This window comes from Dipteris shenzhenensis, chromosome 16, assembly GCF_047967505.1.
Source record: "Dipteris shenzhenensis isolate YYH24624 ecotype China chromosome 16, Dip_SZ_1.0, whole genome shotgun sequence".
NCBI lineage: Eukaryota > Viridiplantae > Streptophyta > Polypodiopsida > Gleicheniales > Dipteridaceae > Dipteris > Dipteris shenzhenensis.
This window is the reverse complement of record NC_141611.1, coordinates 8,786,331-8,808,620: the sequence shown is the minus strand read 5'-3', so window position 1 is coordinate 8,808,620 and position 22,290 is coordinate 8,786,331. Positions and strand designations below refer to the sequence as shown.

General features: G+C 42.4%; 1 protein-coding gene across 1 annotated transcript; it reads left to right on the top strand.

The window, feature by feature from the left end:
* Positions 1–14,522: 14,522 nt before the first annotated feature.
* Positions 14,523–17,846, top strand: LOC147892509 (putative glucuronosyltransferase PGSIP8). The gene is made up of 5 exons (XM_087387057.1): positions 14,523–15,511; positions 15,699–15,954; positions 16,095–16,293; positions 16,406–16,553; positions 16,672–17,846. Exons 1-5 carry the CDS (start codon positions 15,228–15,230, stop codon positions 17,243–17,245), a joined length of 1,461 nt encoding a protein of 486 aa, XP_087243183.1. The 5' UTR covers positions 14,523–15,227; the 3' UTR covers positions 17,246–17,846.
* The last annotated feature ends 4,444 nt before the right edge of the window (positions 17,847–22,290 follow it).

Below are 22,290 nucleotides of genomic sequence, written 5' to 3'. Positions count from 1 at the left end.
TGAAGCACCTAATGCTGAGGACCAGAAGCCACAGGAGCAATCACAGAGTGCTGAGGAGGAGCAGACACAGGAGCAAAGACCTGCTGCTGATGTTGAGGAGAAGGTGGAGAAGCAGCAAAGAGAGGCTTCTGGGGCAGTGGAGGAGACAGGATGGAGCACGGACAGGATGGAGCAGCAGAGAGAAGATCCTCCAGAAAATGTAGAGCAGCCTCTGGATGAAACTGTACATAAATAGAAAATGGATGTTAGAAATATGTTCTACAGATTCAGCTAAACAGTTCTGTACAAAATCTTACTTGATTGAATACAAAACCTTTCTTTATGGAGTCTATGTTATCTCAATTTTAAAATTTTCTATGTCTTTGCATTTAACTGAGCTCTCTCTTCTTCTGAGTAACTGCAAAAAAGCAATATGAATTAGAGTGGTAAATTAAACTAATAGCAATGCTTAATGAGACTAGGATAAATCACATGGTGTACCTTTCTGTTGTTGTAGATAAATAAAAAGTCGTTTGAGATAGAACCTTCAGTCTCAAACAGAATGTCACTGCGCAATTGAGCTAGGGAGCAACATTCTCTTAATGAGATATTGGCTACCACATCACCATTCTCAACAACATCAATATCAATAAGTTTATTTTCTGCACCAAAAGACTCTTCATCTTGATCCATTGGGACAAGCTTTGTGCCTAGCATTCGACTGCGCTTGTAATAAAAAGAGAAAATAAAATTTTGTGATGCAACCATGTACTTCAGTTGCATAGAAGGTTGGACCACCTCACAAAACACTGAACTACATGTCTTCTTATCCCAACCTTTATCCAAAAATTGTGGCATGCATGCCGAATTTGTTGCTTTAACTGTGAACATTGTTTTTGAAACCTTTACTGGAAAGGTATTAAACAAGTCTACAAAAACTGTGAGAGGCATGCACAAAGAAATTTTTACTATCCTAGTGGTAATATTGGGCCTCAGAGCTTTCCGTACTTCTGTAAAAAGCTTCGCCCTATATGCCTTTGTAACACTAGAATGTGGGTGAGGCCAATCCACCGAATTCCACGCCGGAAGGTCTTGTTTTATTAATACACCATGTGTGTTAGCTTTGTCCAGCAACTGATAAAAATGATCAGTAAAAAATATACCCGATTGAGCTAGCTCTGTTGCACATCGACCTTGGTATTGTTGTTCTCCTATCGATCCATGCAGAACATCTATAAATCCCAGAATACAATCGATGTTTTGCCATGTCTCATACGATGAAGGATATAAATCTGAAATAAAACAACAAAAGAATATCAATAAGCTAAGAGAGAAAGCTTCATCTTAAAAATCCATACACCTCATGAAGAAAAAAACCACAATAGAAAAATATACAATTAGGCCTGTGTTGCGGAAGATTTTTTGGATAGTCTCGCAAGACAAGTTCTTTATGCATGTACACGTGTTGAATCAAAACTTCTTTCACGGATATCTTCCGTTTGGTGATTTTAAAATCTTGTACTCTTCCCTTCCACGATGCCAAGAAAATGTTTTTTGTCTGGGGTCTTTTTCTTTTGCTAGGTTGCATGAGCACCCATGCTCCTTTCGAAACACTAAACCTTTCCCAAGTTCCTTCCGTTTTGACTGTACTTGAATTCTCTACCGACGAAATAGAAGAAGCAGGTCGACGGGGTAAGGATGTTTGGTATAATTCTGCCTTCGTAGCATTATCATCCACAGAGCGTCTTCCACAAGAACGGCCGTGGTTTTGGTTCACCATGGAGATTTTCTGAATCTATAACAATAGCAAAGTAATGTAACTAAGATAACAATTTGAAGTTTCAAGAAAGAGAAAGTGGGTAAACAGACAGTTGACGAGAAACATCTTACTCTACGCCAAACAGGATCAAGGGAGCAGTTTTGGAAAAGAAAGGCTGTTGCACAATGAGGCAATGGTGTAGAATGGTAGACCTTTCGCACGAAAGGTGGCACAACATTTGAAAATTTAAAGGAAGGTGGAAGCGGGAAGGATCTTGTCAGATAAAATGTCAGTTTAGATTCTATCTTCTTGTCCAAAGATCTTCTGAGAATAAAAAACCAATCTCCTCATTAATGTAGCACGCTTGTACTTACATAAAGTATTGTTTCTTTTTTCTATTTTCTCTTATTTTCGTGAATTTTCAACATTACGTTGGCCTTCTATTGATTGGTTGAGAGCTTATTTTTCCAAACCGTAAAAGGCCCCAAAATGAGCTCCCTTTTTTCCTAATGGTATACCTCCAATGTACTCATAGATATGGGTTAGAAAAATAATAGATCAAGAAGTAAAGAGCCATCCTCAAACAAATCCCATCAACCTCTTCACTTGCCATCTCAAAAATTGCTTCAAAACATATTTGGATCCCCAAGAGACAAATAATTAAAGGTAACATATCCAAGCTAGAAACCACAAAATCTTTGCAAAAAGAAAAGAGAAAGTGTCTAAGGCTTGGATATCGAAGTATGTGCTTATCTGAAATTCAAAGCAAGTTTGGGTACTCATGTTAGCTCACAAGAAAACCCCTAAATGCCACAATAAGGTCAATCAAAACAACAAAGAAAACTTGCAATGGGATGCAACAAAAGCTACAAAAAAGGGTCCAAGAAAAATCATCCTCATTCTTGAAAACCATCTCTTTCAAAGCCCACACATATGAAAATATGGGCTCCAAAGAAGCAAATTTGGATCCCAAGGGACATTATATAGGCTCAACACCTCTCTACAACAGGTCTCTCCAATGAAGCTTGTCTCCTTGGAAAGTGTTGAACCCCCCATAATGTGGGAGCACATTAATAAGTTGCAAGCTCTTCAATAGAAGGTCCTTCAAGTAGGAAAAGAGATCTCTTTGGAGGACAAAGGATCGGAAGCCTTAGCCATCCCGCAAGCAAAAGGGTGGAGCAATACCGACAAGAAATCTTCTAAAAAGAAGTTTGATGCAAACCAAGAGGCCTTGAAACCGAATCAGTCATGTAACCACTATGGATGGAAGGGTCACTATTGAAGAAAGTGCCCTCTGCGAAGCCCGAGAAGGATACTAGTTAGTTAGCAACAACCACGCATAGTAGGCCCGAAGGAGTGTCCAAGACGTGCGAAACGTTTCCGAAACTTTTCAGGAATGAAACGCACATTTTGGGCCACCCAAAGAAACCCCAAAGGTTCAAAATCCCCAAAACCGCATCTTTTTTTGGAAAAACAGCATAGCGTCACAATTTTGCCGCCATAAGGGTTAGAAGGAGGTTCCAAGGTTCAAAAGGAGGTTCCCAGGTTTAGAAGGAGTTCTAGGGTTTAGGAGTCCAGGGTTAGAAGGAGGATCCAAGGTTCAGAAGGAGGTTCCAGGGTTAGAAGGAGGTTCCAAGGTCTAAAAGGATGTGCCAGGGTTTAAAAGGAGTCCAGGGTTAGAAGGAGGTTCCAAGGTTCAGGGTAGAGTACATGGTGGAGAACTCATCTCCCTCATAGATCATGGAGTTTAAGCTCGGGTGGGTCACTCATCATATGTAACCCTATCACATGAGTTCAACAGAAGGATTTTTTATTTCTAAAATTTACAGAAATAAATATACATAAGGGACTATTTAAAATAGTTATATTTTCAGAAAATTCAGCTCACACTCAAGCTGAGTTTGATATGCCTACTTCTTCCGATGATGTCTTTAAGGGATTACTACCCATTGCCTTGGGTTCCCTTGCTGATATATCTGATGCAAATCAAAATTTCCAGATACCTCCACATGCTCCGATTCAGCCACAGGATGTCTTACCACCTCCACAAGCAGTGGAAGAGGTTGTTCAGCAAGAAATTGCAGATATACATGCAGCAAAAAAAGTTCCAAATTGGCTGTTACAAACTCTCAGGGAGAGTAAAATTGATGCTCCATTACCTGGCAGAACTCGAAGTGCAGTAAGGCAGGGGGGGGAGCTCTTTCAGTTGAATCAGCTTATGCACGTACTCTTCTTGATGATGAGGAGCCTGAGACATTTGAAGAAGCACAGGATAATGTGCATTGGATGAATGCCATGCACGATGAATTGCAGTCCATTCAGAAAAATCAAACATGGGAAGTTGTAGATTTGCCACCAGGTAAACATGCCATTGATACGGTGGGTTTTCAAAGTCAAAAGAAAGCCAGATGGGTCCATTGATCGGTACAAGGCAAGGCTGGTTGCAAAAGGATATGCTCAGAAAAAGGGCATAGACTATGAGGAGACTTTTGCTCCTACATCCAGAATGACAACCATCTGGTCAGTTATAGCCATGGTTGCAAATTTTGAATGGAATGTTCATCCGTCAGCTCACTCTCTTGCTCCCATTCTGTCATCTGCTTACCTCCTTCAAACACCCCTCCAAAAAAGAATGTTTTTTTATTCATTTATTTTTCTTATTTTATTTTAGATTTTATCCCTGCAAGTAATCACTAAAAAGAATAACAAAGAGAGATAAACTAGGAAGGCAGACTAAAAATTCTACAGATCTTTGTCTTTGCTAAATATACAATGCTCATATTCCAACATATGCTCACCGTTCATTACCACCAACTATATTTCATTGAGCACCAAGCCAAAAAATATGGATAATACAGAACTTTCTGGAAAACTTGATTTGAAATTTTGAACCTATGAATACAAACATCCGTTTCAGTATCTTTAAAAAAATCACAAATCGAGGAATCTGTATTGCATCCTGATGCAAACAATATGCGTTATGGAGACTTTCCAAGCGCGTGGGTTTGGAACAAAAATCGAAAGATGTGGACTCAAAGAAAGTTGGGAAATACCATTGGCCACATGTACAATGTTTCACCATCTGTAGGCAAGAAATACTTCATGTGCATGTTGCTTGACATTTGTAGGGATTGTAAGTCTTTTGATGACCTGTGCACATTCGGTGGGCAACTTTATATGTTACATCAACTATAATACCATGTGATCATGGTATAAGGCGGGAAGCCAGAGGGCTTGGAAACACTTGCATTTATAGGGCATAAAGGGCTTGAGACTAGGGTCATGCCTAGACCTAGGCATTTATGAGGTGGTGCATAAGGAGTCCTAGAGAGGGCTATAAAGAGAGGAGTCCCTTGTGGGACATGTGGCACCAAAGCTGGAGGCCAAGTGGCAAGTGTTGAGCAAGGGGGAGGACTCTGGAAGGAGAGCTCCACATGGAAAGTGGATGAGGAAAGGAATGGAAAGGAGTTCACGGGAGGAAGGAGAGGAGCTCATGGGAGGAAGGAGAGCAGCTCACGGAATTCATGGTTGGGAGGTAAATTTCAGAAGAAGCCCTCTATGTTTGAGGAGACGTAATATTGGTATTAGAGCCAGAGAGAAGAACAGGGACGAAGGTCAACGAGATTGGATTTTTAGAGAGCTTGTTTCAAATGACATTCAGCAGAGTCATTTGAGAATTTGCTCACAAAATTCACACATAGCACGAGTGTGGCGTAAAAATGGGAGTAGATGATCTAAGAGCGCACAAGATCACACAAGCATCATGCGCGCACGAATCATGTGTTAGTGAAGGCTAGAGTAAGACCTGCAGTATAGAAGGGAGGGATTGAAGGCTCACCACTAGCTTTTAATCTGCATCATGTGTTTGCATGGTGTAGCCAGTGGGAAGAGTTTGCATCTGGGCTTTCGTGGGCGGACCTGTTGCAGGTGCTCGAAAATCATAAGGAAAGTTGGAGCAAAACTTAAATGCCAATCTACCTTCAATCCAATGTAGATAGATGATAACGAGTAGCTATAGACGAACAGCCGTCTTCGCTCTTCCTTCACAAGAACACAATCTAACGGTGGGAGAAAAATTGCCCCGAATAGCTGATTACTATTTGCACACATGAAAAGATTGAAGCTCGATAACAGACAGTAAAGGCTCTAATGTGGGAAGACTTTCATCGTCACGCGACTTATATAGAGAGAACTTCCTTCAGTAGCCATGTCATTCAAAGGATTCTTAACCTTTGAAAAAGCCACCTCATCATTGAATTTGCACCCCTCTCCAAAGTCTCAAGGCCCCTTTTCTTTCCAAAGGTTTTAAGGCCCTTTTATCTTCAAAGTACCAAGGGCCCTCTAAAGCCTTTGCTTCTTTTTGAAAGTCCTAAGGCATATCATCCTCTTTTTCTCTAAACCTCGCCAAATTTAAAGAAGAAGATCGAAGGGAGGAGTTCGAGATTTCAAAGTGAGGAGTTCAAGATAGAAGACAGCGCAAAAGTGGAATCGAAAGTGAAGATCACTTACAAAGTAAAGGAGGCGTCGATTTCAAAGACATATCCAAAACCTCGAACAAATATCAAGGAAGCGGGCATCATATTTTTCTCTTTGACATAAAGCACTTTGCTTTATAATTTCTAGAAAATGCACATCTTTAAAATGACAACTCTAGAAAGGGATGATATGGTTAGAGAGGCTGAGGAAAGGGCTAGAAAAGGAAAAGCGATAGTTGGAGAGGAAATTCCATTTGGCAAATGGGAAAGCATCTCCATGGATTTCATTGTGGGATTACCTAGGACACAGAGGGGGCACAACTCTGTGTGGGCAATTGTGGATCGGTTGACCAAGATGGCTCATTTTATTCGTGTCAATGAGGATGTTAAAACTCCAAAATTAGCTAGGCTATTTGTGGAGCATATCTATAGACTATATGGGCTACTAGCCGTCGGTATTGCTAGTGACTGGGATAGCAAATTTAACAGCCATTTTTGGAGGGCTGTGTTTAAGAAGTTAGAAACTTCATTTAATATGAGCACCATGGATCATCCACAGAGTGATGGTCAAACTGAAAGAGTCAATCAGATCATTGAGGATATGCTTTGAGCATATGTAAATAAACGACAAACTAATTGGGAACATTGTCTGCCCATATTAGAATTTGCATATAACAGTGCCAAACATTCAGCTACAGGTTTTAGTCCATTCATGATGATGTATGGATTTCAACCAAGAGCCCTAATGGCAGTGGGACTCGAAAAAGAGAAGGTTCAGGCGGCCAAAGACTTTCTTGAAGATATGAATCAAATGCTTAAGTTAGCTAAAGATAGCATAAGAAGAGCTCAGGATAGAGCATGAAGTTATGCAAACCCCCACCGTAGAAGGTTGGAGTTTGAAGTAAATGAGAAAGTCTACCTTAAGCTACCTGAATCTTCATAATCGCTAGACAAGTAAATGTCCAAAGTTGTCTCCTACGTATTGTGGACCATTTACAATACTTAAGAGGATTGGACAACTCGCTTACAAATTAGCCTTACCTGAGGGATGTAGAGTACATCCAGTTTTTCATGTTAGTAGGCTAAAAAGAAAATTAGGAGATGATGATAATCTCATTCAAAATGAATTCCTAGTTGAACTCATTGAACGTGCATCTTTACCACACGAACAAGAAAGAATTCTAGATAGACAAGAAAAAGAACAAGACATACTATATGGCAATAATGTCTAGTTAAGTGGAAAGATAGATCTGAAGAGAGTTCAACATGGAAAAGGGTAAACAGTCTCCAGATGAGGTTTCCCAATTTTGTTTTCGAGGACGTAAAAATTTCTTAAGGGGAAGGGAATGTTACATCGACTATAATACCGTGTGACCACGGTATAAGGCAGAAAGCCAGAGGGCTTGGCAGCACTTGCATTTATAGGGCATAAAGGGCTTGGGTCTAGGGTCATGCCTAGGCCTAGGCATTTATGAGGTGGTGCATAAGGAGTCCTAAAGAGGGCTATAAAGAGAGGAGTCCCTTGTGGAGCATGTGGCACCAAAGCTGGAGGCCAAGTGGCAAGTGCTGGGCAAGGGGGAGGATTCTGGAAGGAGAGCTCCACATGGAAAGTGGACGAGGAAGGGAATGGAAAGGAGTTCATGGGAGGAAGGAGAGGAGCTCACGAAATCCGTGGTTGGGAGGTAAATTGCAGAAGAAGCCCTCTATGTTTGAGGAGAGGTAATATTATCCCTCTTTCAAGGCAACATGCATTGCTAGAGGCTTATTGGAATGTGATGAGGAGTGGTTCATGTGTATGCAAAAGGCTGTGTTTGTTCAGAGTAGTGCACATTTGAGACAACTTTTTGTGACAATTTTGCTCTTCTATGAGCCATCTCATCAGCTTTTGTGGGAAAAATTTTGTTCAGAGCATTTTAGATGATGTTTTTCATGCATTGAAAGTAAGTGTGGAGAATCTGGTTCATTGTTGCCAAATGGTGATAGGGCAGTGCCTTGCACATTTGGAGCATATTCTTCGGCTGCATGGAGGAGCATTGACATATTTTGGTGGTTTGCCTACCGTGGATAGAGCAAATGATTTTGTTGCACATGTGTTGCGTCAAGAGGAGAGGATGTTTGATGTTCAGCAGCAGGTAGAAATCGCCTATACGATGCAAGCAAGCCTGAATCCTTGTTAGGTGGTCGCTTACGAATTGGATTTTAGTAGTTGTTCGTGCAAATGTGGGTGACGTGTTCTTTCTGAACGGTCCCGGAGGATCTGGAAAGACTTTTCTTTATAATTGTTTGCTTTCTCGGTTACGTAGGGAGGGACACATTGCATTGGCATGCGCATCTTTTGGTATTGCAGCATTGTTGCTATCTAATGGACGTACGTCACACTCGCGCTTCAAGATACCATTGAATCTACGTGCCACTAGCACTTGCAATATTAGTGCGAACAATGTTTTGAGCCTGGCAAAGTTAATAGTATGGGATGAGTCTCCCATGACTCATCGACATGACTTTGAAGCACTGGACATGACTTTACAAGCCATCATGTCCAGCGATCGACTATTTGGTGGCAAAGTAGTGCTACTGGGAGGGGATTTCCGACTGATTTTGCCAGTGGTTCCAAAGGCTAGACGAGAGGACATCGTAAATGTTGCTTTATGTCAGTCGATAATCTGAAGACACAGAAAGATCTTGAAGCTCACACAAAACATGCGGGTGCTACAACGTGGTAATGGAATGTCAGAACGTGAGTTCATGGAGTGGGTTCTAGACATTGGAAATGGGCAAAGCATGGGTGCAAAAGAAAGTGTTGTTGTAATTCTAGAGAAAATGCTTTTGCAAAACGACTCCATGGAGGGCTTGATTGAGTGGGTGTATACTGGAATTTCGCGAGTTGTGGACTTTGCATCGTGACAGCGTGCGATTCTTACACCACGAAACCTTGAAGTTGATGCAATCGATAAAGCAGCACTAAATGGAATTGCAAGGGAGAGAAAGGAGTATTTAAGTGCAGATTCAGTGAATAGTACGGATGCAGATTCATTTCTGTAGGCAACAGAGTACCTCAACAGCCTCGACCTTGGGGGTGGTTATCCACCTCACCGATTGGTTCTGAAGATAAATTCTCCAATCATTTTGCTATGCAACCTAGATCCATGGAAGAGACTATTCAATGGCACTCGATTGATATGGAAAGAGTTCCACAACAAGGTGTTGGAGGCCGAGATCATCACTGGTATGCATATCGGTGACAAGGTGTTCATTCCGAGGATAACCTTCATTCCAACTAATTTGCAACTACCGTTTGATATGACAAGGAGGCAATTCCCTATTCGATTGGTATTTGGCATGACAATTAATAAGGCCCAAGGTTAAACAATGTCCATTCTTGGCTTATACTTGGCAGCACCAGTGTTTAGCCGACGGACAATTCTATGTGGCTTTCTCATGTGTACGATCATCAAATGTTGTCAAAGTATCTGTTCAAGACAAGGCCGATGAGGCCAGTGTCGAGGATTCAAGGGTACCATATACTACAAATGTTGTGTATAAGGAAGTCTTGTAAGTGAAGAAACAAAAGCAAGTATGTATGGTTGTTGCCTTCCTACATTGAACCGTTCTTCATTGAAAAGTAAAAGAATATGTTTCGTTGTCTGTACATTAGTTTCAATATAGCTCATGTATTGATCAAGAGTTTTTTAAAAACTTACGGACATGCTCTTGCATGCAGCTAGTAGATACGATGGACGGGAGCTTCAGATTCGTCACTCACTCCGTTGCGGTAGTGCCAGGTCCATGATTGCTTTGAAGCCTGTTTGAGTATTATATATTGTTAAACAAATGACATTATGATTCTTGACTTTCTTTGCTGTAACAGATCGCCCTCGATGGGGGTGCCACACGTCTGCATAGCTATTGGTTGACATTCTTGAGATGAACAACTTCTACGGGTGACATTTCATTCCGTTTTTAAAAGAAGCTATATGGATGTTGTTTTTTTTGCGACTATGCGTGTGTAAAGAGACTACTCTTTTGATTATATTCTTTTGATTATAGATACCTCCCAATTGGCACGTGGTTCATGAGGCTCCACATTCGGAGCGAATTGCTTGGCTTCTTTAAACTAAAGAGTCGCAAAGTTCGTGGTTCGTATTGACGTCTTAGTATCACCGTATCCTTTATAGGATACAGAGTGCATCGGCCGATGCTTTCTTTTGGTCGAGGTAGAAATGGCGACTACATGTACACTTTCTTTAGACACCTACTCACCACTCCACATGATGGTAAGCACTCTCATGGAGCATCACAGGGTTCATTTGTAAACATGCGCTAAAATGTCTTTCCATTCAAAATTTTAAATTATTAGATTCATCCTTTTCTACTTGCGTAGGTGTCACTGGCACGTCGGGATACGTGCATCGTCGACATCTACTTATTCCAACACATCCAGGGCATCCTGCACGTATGTCTATTTCAATAGCGAACCTCTATGTGCACCTACACTTATTGGAGCTTTATGGACTTTCGGATATGCATGCACTTTCAATTTCATGTTTTGTTCAACGATTTCAACAATGAAATTTCCATCGTTGTGTTATTATATGTCCATATGGAGAGAGAGAGAGAGAGAGAGAGAGAGAGAGAGAGAGAGAGAGGAGAGAGAGAGAGCGAGAGAGAGGTGCATTGGTATAAAAGTATTTTTCAAAGTAGTTCAAAGTTTATATATTGTGTTCTTATACATATATGTTGACGGAGAGGGGACACGCACACACATGCACACACACTCACATACACACACACATAGAGAGAGAGAGAGACAACGTAAAAGTGTTTTCTCAATAAAGGCACTACATTAAAATTTTAATAATCGTGTTTATATATATATATATATATATATAAAGAGGCACAGAGAGAGACACTCTAATGGATTTGTTGTTACTTTCAGACATAGATAAAGAACATGTGAATTGAGAGAAAGAGAGAGAGAGAGCGAGCGAGAGAGAGGGTGGGAGGTTCCCAGGCCATCATAGATGGGTCAGGGTACTCGTCTATTTTAATGTGTATCTATAATTGCAACTATTTTCTAGGTCGAACCAAAGGTTCGATGGATCAGAGTTTATTAATCGTGTGTTTATATATATATATATATATATAAAGAGGCACAGAGAGAGACACTCCAATGGATTTGTTGTTACTTTCAGACATAGATAAAGAACATGTAAATTGAGAGAAAGAGAGAGAGAGAGAGAGAGAGAGAGGTGGGAGCTTCCCAGCTCATCATAGATGGGTCAGGGTACTCGTCTATTTTAATGTGTATCCATAATTGCAACTATTTTCTAGGTTGAACCAAAGGTTCAATGGATTAGAGTTGAAAAATAGGAATTAAATAAAGGAAGGAAAGTCATAATGTAAATTATAGATACAACAGACATAGGATTATCACTTCTTAGCAATATCCATTAGTATATGCCTTGTGAGAAAGAGTTATGTGTCCACTTTGCATATTTAATTTAATGCCTCTCTCCAACATCTATATGTCATTTTCAAAGGACTTTATGGGTCCAATGTTGTGGTGTCTATAAGATGTGAACAACTTTTTTGTGGTTTCTATAAGATATGAACAACTTTTACCCGCCCATATCGATAATTGAGCATTTCATCTAGCTTTAATATGCATAAGGTGTGAAGTGAGCATTATGCAAATTCATCTAGATTTTTTTTGGGGGGGTGACCTCCCCCTTAATCTAAGATGAAAATTTTTGCGTGAACAAAAAGTTTCTATAAGATATGAACAACTTTTACCCACCCATATCGATAATTGAGCATTTCATCTAGCTTTAATATGCATAAGGTTTGAAGTAAGCATTATGCAAATTCATCTAGATTTTTTTGGGGGGGCGACCTCCCCCTTAATCTAAGATGAAAATTTTACCAGAAAAACACATCTAGCTTTAACATGGTTTAACGTGTAAAGTAGACATGACACAAACGTGTGGTCTTGGATAACTGTTTGAGAATGGAGTTCACGCTAAGATGCATACAAAATAGTCATAAGCGTGAAAAGGCTGTTGGGTCGTGAACTTACAAGTATCAAGCGTGCGTAAAAGCTAAGAGTTCATACCTCTAAAAGCTAGAGTCATATAGGTTTCTTCTTGGGTAGGTTTCTTCCTTCATGAATGGACATTGTGGATCTTTGGCAACTTGAGAGATACAACATATTAGACCGTTTATTCTTATCTCAACACAAGTTGCAAGGTGGTCAACAATGATGATGAGGAATAAGGCTACATGAATTGATTTCAAGGAGAGGAAACTCAAATGGGGGAGGGACTTCTAATAGGGTCAAGGGTTGATCTTTACCATTGAAGAGATTTTGTGACTTTTGGACATAGACCAATTGGCTTTATGATTAGGGAAGACCAAATAAACGTGAGCATATGGAGGAGGCTACTTGAGTGCCCTAGGGTGACTTCATCATTGTAGGAAAAAGCATTTGGGCTTTGTTGGGGAAGGGTGGCATGGTATTTGGAGTTGTCTTTGTGCGATTCGTACAATGGGTTGGTACAATGGGTTGGTAGGGTGTGATGATAGCATTTGCTCTTTTGAGTGGATATGCTTTGTTAAGTTGGGTGCACCAAAGAAGAAAGGGAGGAATTCAAATAGACATGTGTGTGTGACGAAGGTGGTCCATTAGAGATGTGGTAACTTGGTACATAATTGTTCTCAATGTGTAACTTTGGTGTTGTCTTGCCTAGTAGGATTGCAACATACACTTGATGATTTTTTGGGAGGGGGAATGGGGTAAAGATACTAAGGACTAATTCGCACAAATAAATGAGAATATTAGTTAGCGGGTCCTCCAACTAGAACACCTTGTGCTTATAACCACTTTTCTTACTCTTTTGTTTGTGGTTGTTGGGAAATGTGTGGACCTTGGGACATCAAAATAGAATGTAGTTGAGATATTTGGAGAGAGAGAGAGGGAGAGAGAGAGAGAGAGAGGGAGAGAGGAAGGGGGGGGGGGCAGCATAGTAATTATAGAGCTATGTTGCGTAGTAGTTATAAAACTACCCCAAAGGTAGATGATGTTATGAAACTACCCCCAAAGGTAGATGATGTTTTGCTTATTCCCCCATTAAAATATGATAATGTTCTTGAGCTCTTGATAGGGCAATAGATATTGATGACTCATAAAGGGATGTGGTTTGCTTGTGTGTCAATTTGATGGCTAAGAGGTAAATATTTTTGAGCCCTTGATAGGGCAACAAATATTGATGGCATGACCAAGTAGTTGCAACATTTGTATAGAAGGATGTGCTAAGATATCTAGTGCTAGAGTGTGTTCCTATCTTTTGTGTATAGGTAATGGGTGCTAGCAGTGGGCAATGCATAGCTTTTGGAATGTGTGTAGGTGATAAGTGTCGACTTATTGGGCTTCCCTATGTCATTGTTGTTGTTATTGCTAGGGAGTTTGTTGACTTGGTATGGTTGAAACAATCATGTCATTGTGTGTTGATGGCAACTTTCTTATATTGGTTGCACTTGCTGTTCGCAGCTATGCTTGATGATGAATTAATGTTGAGCAATGAGACTAGATTGAAGGTGCACCACAAAAGTGAGCTTGGATGGTCTTTGGCAATGAGTCTAGTGGTGGAATGTTGGGTTGGAATCCTTGATTTTGGAGTCTTTGGGATGGCATTTGAGTGCTAGCTTTTCTTGTTGCTGGCTAGTGTTTTGGATTGAATTGTTGCTTGTAGGGTTGGGTGAGTGCCACTAGTTGGTGCGGGGATGTGCTGTAAGGGGCGAAAGAAGGGGGGGATAGGCGTGTTTTTTTGTTTGCAGCAAACCCATGGGCAACTGCGAGGGGCCAATGACTTGTGTTTATGCAATTGCAGGTGAATGGATTAGAATGCGGGCAGCAGACGCTCACGAACAATGCTGACGGGGCAAGAGGGTGTTGTAGATGGTGTGAGAGGCGTTGAAGATTTGGTTAGGGGCAGCCATCTAATAAGGTGGCTAGGGAAGGGGAATGATGCATGGAAGGGGAGAAGAATTCTAAGGGAAAGGGGGGGGGGGGGAACGTTGGAAGATTTGATATGATAATGTGAGAGGAAGATATTCAAGTGTTGATATTAAGAGGGGGCGGCAGGAACAAGGAAAGGACCCGGCAAGGACAACGGGGGGAGTACGAACTAGAGAGGGTTAAAGGAAAGTAAAAGGTGAGAAGGGTAATAAAATAAGAAGACTAGAGTTATGTCTGGCTTAAAAACAACAACAATACAAAAGCATCACGCGCTTCCAAGTTAGGCCTGTCCCAACAAAAGCTTCCTGAGCTCTACCTTTCCCCCCTCATGACTTCGCCCACGCCCTCTCTATTAATCTCCTCGCCCCCCCCCCCCCCCCCCTTCCATCCCTTTTCCCTTTCGCTTGCTTCCCTTTCTCATCGCCTTCTTCTTCGTCCTCCGTCCTCTTCACCTTCCCCTTCGTTCCTTGCCTCCCTTCCCTGATCGTTTCTTCGCTGCCTTTACCACGCTTTTGGAGCTCTTCCCGACCGCCCGACCAGTGACAGCGAGAGCGCGGCTCCGCGCGGGGCAGAAGCAGGGGATTCGGCCTTCGCGGCTTTTCCCTTCGAGCAAGATTTTCTCCTCGTAACGTGCGCTTGGAATCCGCTAAAGGTGCGTATCGTACCAAGCAAGAAGGGGTGGGGGAGCGAACGAGCGAGAAGCCAGGAGGCGGAGCGGCAGCAGCAAGCCCTTTCTCACTTCATGCAAGCCGGCCTGCGGCAGCATTCTCTGCGCTTCGTAGCAGCAGCAGCCTAGAGGAGCAAGGACAGGAACGACAAGGATTATACGAAGGATTCAGCATCTGCTCAAAGCGAGCAACCTGTAAGAATAGCAAGCAACAGGAGGGGAAGGAAAGAGGCGAACAGCAACGGCGGAGAAGACAAAGGAGAAGAAAAGAAAAAGCCTTGAAGAGGACGCACAAAGCTGCTCCTCTCAGGACGGGAGAGCGCAAGCTCTAGCATGCAAGGCTATGGCTTTCGATCCGCGCCATGCTTGCTCCTCGCTGTGCTCCTCCTTGCTTCAGCTATGGGGGAGGCAGCTTCGTCTCCATCCTCTGCTTCATCTTCACCTTCTTCCCCTTTCAAGCACGCCTACGTGACAATGCTGTACATGGGAACTCCGCGAGACCATGAATTCTACATTGCAGCTCGTGTGATGATGCAGTCCTTGCGTCGCCTCAAAGTCCAAGCAGATCTGGTGGTGATCGCCTCCAGAGATTTGCCTCAGCCTTGGATTCGCACTCTGTGAGTTTTCGAGATCCGAATTCTCTGTTCGATGCCGCTGTGTGCTGCCTTTTTTGTGTCGAAATCTCTACGGATTGTCTGGCTTGTGCTTTTTTTGTGCCGGAATCTCCACGGGAGTGCCTGGTTTCTGCCGTCCTCCATCCAATTCTGCGTTTGCGATGGTTGAGATCTCTGTTGCTCCTCGCAGAACCCGTGAAAATGTCAAGGTAGTGTCGGTCGACAACATCCCCAATCCATACCGGACGCAGGCTGATTTCGACCCGCGCTTCCTGTCCACGCTCAACAAGCTCTATGCTTGGAGCCTTGTCGATTACGAGCGCGTAGTGATGTTGGATGCCGATAACATCTTCCTGCGCAACACCGACGAGCTGTTTCAATGCGGCCAATTCTGCGCAGTATTCATCAATCCTTGCATCTTCCACACAGGCTTGTTTGTTCTCGAGGTAGGCATTCCAGATTTCCGAACCAAAACGGATAGCTTTTTAGCGTTGGATCCACGACCTTGTTATTCTGAGCTTCCAAAGATCGTTGTCCATCTCGATTATACCGACGACGGTGACGGAGTTCTTGGAAATTTTTGCAGCCGTCTCAAGCAACTTTCAAGAGCTTGCTTGATGGATTACAATCCAAGGAGAATCCCGATGGCGCGGATCAAGGCTACTTGATGGCCCAATTCGATGACTTGCTTGGAAGGCCTCTGTTCGTGCCGCCTCCCAACAATTCCAAAGTAAATGGATTCTATCGTCTGCCATTGGGCTATCAGATGGATGCATCCTACTTCTGTAAGTTTTACTGTTATGTTCTCCTTCAGAGCATCAGGTTCGCGAAACACATCTCTACCTTCTTGTGATCCTTGATACTTGCGGGTATGGCTAATCGTTGGGATTTCCCCAGATTTGAAGCTCCGATGGAATGTACCGTGCGGGCCAAATAGCGTGATTACCTTTCCCAGCATGCCCTGGTTAAAGCCATGGTATTGGTGGTCATGGCCTGTTCTGCCATTGGGGCTGGAGTGGCACGAGAGACGCAAAGCGACCATTGGGTGTGTATAGCTATCGATCTCTGGTCTTTTGTGTTGCGCAATATGATCTGCATGGAAATATGATCTGTTTTCCATGCCTAACGTCGAACTCTGGCTCCTCTGCAATGGCTTCTTTCAGGTATGCTACGGAGCTCCCTATCCTGCTTTCGGAAGCTCTGTTCTACATTGGCACCATCATCACTGCCATGTTTGTCCGGAGGGGAATGTGGCAGCAATCAGAGAAACAGCAAGCGGGCAAGCTGTGCGCGGTCAGGGGAAACTGTGCGGAGAGTAGTCTTGTCTGCCTGCTGGCGATGAAGGCAATGGCACTGGCAGGGATGGCAGGGGCATTCGTTTTACCTGCGATATTAGTGCCGAGGACGGTGCATCCGCTAATGGGATGGAGCCTAGAGCTGCTGGGATCGCTCTCGCTACTGTTTGCGAGCGTGACGATGGGAAATTCGCCGGTGTTGCCTGTGTTGACGCCATGGCTGGGGATCGTGGGAGCTCTGGTGGTGATGGCGTTGCCGATCTACAGCAACGGGATTATCAGGGTGTTAGCCATTAGTGTTTACGCATTTGTAGCTGCTCCATTTTTATGGTGGGCATGCAAAGAAATCTCCGGCAGCATCGGTGGCCGCGAAGCTCAGAACAGAGGCTGGAGCAACTCAAGATCTGAGACACCATCGTCCCAGCTTACAAAGATGTGCTAAGGCATAGATCTTGCACGATCACCTCCTCCTGACTCCTGAGCTGCTTCTGCTCCCACAGTTTGATCTGCTCCCCTGCTTCTATTGCTCCCCAAAGTTTGATCTGCATCAGCTTCTCGGCAAATTTTTTCCCGACTCCAAGCCAATTGCCGTGCTTTGTATATTAGTGTTTATCTTCATGTCTACTCTTCTCCTTAATTTTTGCGAGATTGCTCTCCCTGGGAGCTCTCTTCCACAAAAGTCTTTTTAATAGAAAATTGGGAACTCGTACCTCTGCATCAGTTTATCTTTGTGAAACAAGCTCTAAAACAATTATCCTGGCCTCTGGTTAAGCACAAGCAGTGAAGCCATATATTCCTTTCCGGCGGATGAGGCCTACTCTGTTTTTGATTTGATAATTTTGAATGAGGTTGATACAGCTCGTTGCTTCTCTTGAATTGACAACATGTTTTTATATGCCCTAATGCTGTGGGAGGAAACTTGACGCTTGGAAAATGGTCCGAATTATTGGGAGATAAAAGTTTCCCCATTGTAAGTTGATGTGTGCTGTCTGCGAAGGGAAAGTGCAGCCAAAGGTCAACGAGGCGTTCTCAGAATCTCTCTCTCTTGCGGTAACAGCTATTTTGAGGCTTCCCTTGGGTGCCCTGTGAGACGATTGCATTTCATGCGTAGTACAATGATCAAGGATGGGATCCAGCAAAGGAATCATATTAAGTATTTTAATAAATCTCAACATAAATATCTCTTTGAATATAACACGTGTGTGTTGATTCTTTTGACATGTATAAGTGCATGTGTCGTGTGGATGTTTGTGTTTACATGTGTGTACGTGCGTATATATATTCTAAGGGGGGGGGGGGGGGGGGACACACAAACAACAGAATATATACTAAATGTATGTTTGTATATATACTAAATGTATGTTTGTATGTATGACATGTATAGCGATATATATATATATATGTATATATATATATAGAGAGAGAGAGAGAGAGTATATGTGTGTGAGTTTATATATTTACATGTTGGAGAAATTTGGTAATCCAAGTATTGGCTATGAGACCAAGAAAAACAAAGCAATATTCCATGGGCACTCCTAAGGGAGAACCATATTGCTATACCTGGTGAAAGTGGAGTGTTTAGATGAAAGAGCACAAGAGGGTTGCTTGTTTGTAGTTGGACATGTACGAAACAATAGCTAAGGATGAAATTGTGCCCTATATTGAGGTTGCATATGCATTGTGTGGACCTAAAGGCTCCCTCAAATCTATGAGTTCAATCTTCAAAGAGGAAGCTAAAAAAAATTTGCTTTCATACATATTCGAAGGAGCCTTTGCTTCCACTCAATCAACCTCTTCTCCTTTACCTTTGATCTAAAAGTTCCTATATCAATTCTACTCAAATGACCTTCACTTATACTTCAAAGATGTACTCATTGGTGTATTTCCTAGGTGTGGGTTGAGGTAAGGTGTCTTCTACTTCCCTCAATTGTCGTGTAGCATTACGTTTTGTCTGTGCTGTTACTCCCTTTGATGTTCTCCTACACAAACATTTTCAACTTTGCCTAGATGCAAAAAATTTCCACTATCTTGATTTTTGACAATTTGCACTTGGAACATCTTTGGTTATGGCCTCCACACGTATATCAAATGCATCAACCTTCATCATAGCTTGCAATCAAGCAACACCAATCATCGATCAAATGGCTACTGCAAGGATGCCAATGCTTTGATTCTAGCTATACTGAAGGAGCAAAGGGATTACAGATGAGATAAATGATGAAAGAGTAGTAGTGGGAAGGAATAGAAGCTATAGTAGTAGTAGTGCCTAAACATTCATGATTTATTTTCCCACCTCAACATTGAGTTGTTTGTCAAATCAACCCTCTTACTCCTCATGCCAAAACCTCAAATGCCCATGCTACTTCTTATTTTTGTTTTATAGTGAAATTATTACAACCAATTACTATGTCTATGAGCAACATACCAAAGTTGAAAAGATCACATTTCTTCATTATGGCCCCATGTGTAATCCACTCGGGAGCCAAGTAAAGTAACCCCATTAGTCATAACATGTATCATTGAGCTCAACGTTTTTGTATATTAGCTAACCAACTCTCCTTGAGAAGGTTTAAGCAGCAACACCTACCCATGGGTAAAGGAAGAGGCGCGCTTGAACAATCAACGCTTATTTTCTTCAGCACAGGAAGGTGAATTCATGGACTTGAAAAGAGGCTTTCATTATGGATCAGCCCAAAGGATGCCTTTCCTAGAGCTAAAGTCCCATTGCAAGCCTTCGTAGTCTCAGGTTGCCAAAGTAGTTCATTACTTAAAGAAAGGTGCAAATAACAACAAAGAAACAAAACTTCCGGCATATACAACAGGAAGGCGCCAATTGCCAAAGTCATTAATTACTTACAAAACCTAAGATTGCAACTTGCAAGCCTCTATAGTTTCAGAATTTTGAGCAACAATGACATTGTCATAGTAAGAGCTATGTAGCACTGAGTCCCCAAAATCTTCCATTCCAATAGGAAGTATGTCCCGGTACAACCACATCTCGCAATTGGAGAGCATCCTCTCTCATTAGCGATGGCACATAAAGATTTCCCATTCATACACAGGAGGAGGATGGAATCCATCCAATTTGCTATGCAATTGATCTTGCCACCTATGGCAAAAGAGCCTACCACTTCTCGGAAGTGGAGATCATCCTCTATTGTTAGCGATAGAGAAAGCTTTTCCATATGTGGACTTGGTGTGGCGACCTAAGGCAAAAAGAGCCTAAAGTTCCATCTTCTTCATTGTCAGATTTGCAAAGGACTCCTTAAAACATAATGAGCAGTGCAAAAGAAATAATAGATTTGGATAGTGCGCATGCCATCCCACCACTCAATTTGTGAATTTATGTTGCATGCCAAGTTTTGATTCACGCGTTAATGTTTTAGCCATTGCTTCCACTCTAGTTCAGCTTGAAGCTTCCTTTTTTGTGGCTTCGATATGCCATCGTTATTCAGTTGAAAATACCCCAAATATATCTTTCAAGCATGCTCCTCGCTTGTTTGTATTAGCATACTCTGTAATAGCAACTCGGATGATTGCAGCACATTGATCACCGTGCAAACTTGAGGTCCTTCATGATTAATCCTCTTGCTTTCGTCTACTCTTAAGGAGTCTCTAAATCAACAGTGCTATTGACTGGCCCCATACGTCAAGGTCTCTAAAGAGTCTCTAAATCAATAGTGCTATTGACTGGCCTCATACGTCAGGGTTTGAGATTGGAAGTCCCCACATTTGGATTGGTCGCCAAAGCCACCCAAGTCCTTGAGGCAGCGCTTGCCGTAAAGTCCCAGAAACTTGCAGTAAGAAGAAACAAAGATAAAAGAAGGCGATGGGGAGACCAATCAAACAAAGCAAGAAAGGGTAGCAAAAGAAGCAAAAGGCAAGGACGAAAGGCCAGCCAAAGCCATTGCAGATGCAATGGAAAGGAGAATCTACCCAGGGAACAACTATCCAAAGAGCAATAGGAAGCCGCAAGGAGAAGCAACGCCAGAGACGCGATCTGTTGTCATCGTGACTTGTGAGCGGCCAGCTGCGATGGTGGCGAAGGAGGAAGGCGGTCAAAGTTGAATGTAGGAATAAATTATGGAAGAAGGCTTCAATTGATCGATTAAGATGATATTTATGTTTTCGTGTGAACTGTACGTGTGAAGATGCGAGCTTGATTCCAATGCTGGAGCTAATATTTTTCTGCTTTTCTTGTTGACAGCATGGCTATGGCAGATTGCTGGTTGCAGGCAAGCTTCACATGATCATCAACGGGTTTGTATAAACTATTGCAAGCCATGGCGACGATCACTCGCTATGGCGGATTTTGTTTTTATGCTTGGCGTCTTTCAATGCTTCGATCAAGATTCATCTGGTAGTTGTCTGTTGCAAACTCGAATTGCAAGAATCCCAATGGCCCATGAGGCATCTCCCCTCCCTCCCAATCTCAGCAACCCGCTTGCCCTTGGTGACACCCTTGCTCCTCGCCTCAATGTCAATCCAAACTCTCTTACCTTCATCCAGCGCAAGAGTTTCAGCCGTAGGAAGTTGTCATTCATTCTATTTTAAAGCAAATCTTTAAAGCAAGAGATTCAGCAGGTCCATGAAGTTGCAGTTGTTCCTTTTATAAAGCAAGAGCTTTAGCAGCAGGCATCGCCCAAGAAGACAGAAGATGAAGAAGTTGCCATTGATTATGAGAATCATGGTCCTCTTCTCAACTCTCATTTCGTAAAGCAAGAGCTTTTGCAGTAGACATCGCCCAATCAGGTTATAAACAAGAGATTCAGCAGGTCCATGAAGTTGAAGTTGTTCCTTTTATAAAGCGAGAACTTTAGCAAGAAGACAGAAGATGAAGAAGTTGCCATTGGTTATGAGAATCATGGTCCTCTTCTCAACTCTCATTTTGTAAAGCAAGAGCTTTTGCAGTAGACATCACCCAATCAGGTTGCCAAACGCAAATTACACATTGGATAAGATGAGAGGGCGAAGGAAAGAGAGAGATTGAAGCGGAAAAGAAGTTATGGCGATCTGCATGAGCACGTGGTGTCAAGTACTCAAATAACTCCTCTAATCCTCAAAATGAAGAGGAGCCCCTTGATGGACACGTGGAAGAGCCTTTGCTCGCACTCTAAAATAAGAGATACAAGATGTGGAGATTCGGAGAAACACTTTCTGTGAGTGTGGAGGGAAGTCTTTCACTAAAAAAAGAGTGTGGGGGGAAGTGAACGTAACTGGACAGAAGCATCATTGCTATGGATGTTCCAATCAAGGTTTGATTTGAGGGCACTACTCGCAAATTGGAAAGCTGAAGAGTTAAGGAATTTGGAGGCTCTAAGAATTAGGGAATTTAGAGGCTCCCTAAGGAAAGGAAGGTCGTATATTTGCTTCAAAAGACCATTGAAATATTTTTTGGGGATGTTGTGTCGACTCTTTAACAACAGTACGCCTTGATTTCCTGTCCTAAACATACCTTAAACCTGTAGGACATTGCTAACAATGTAC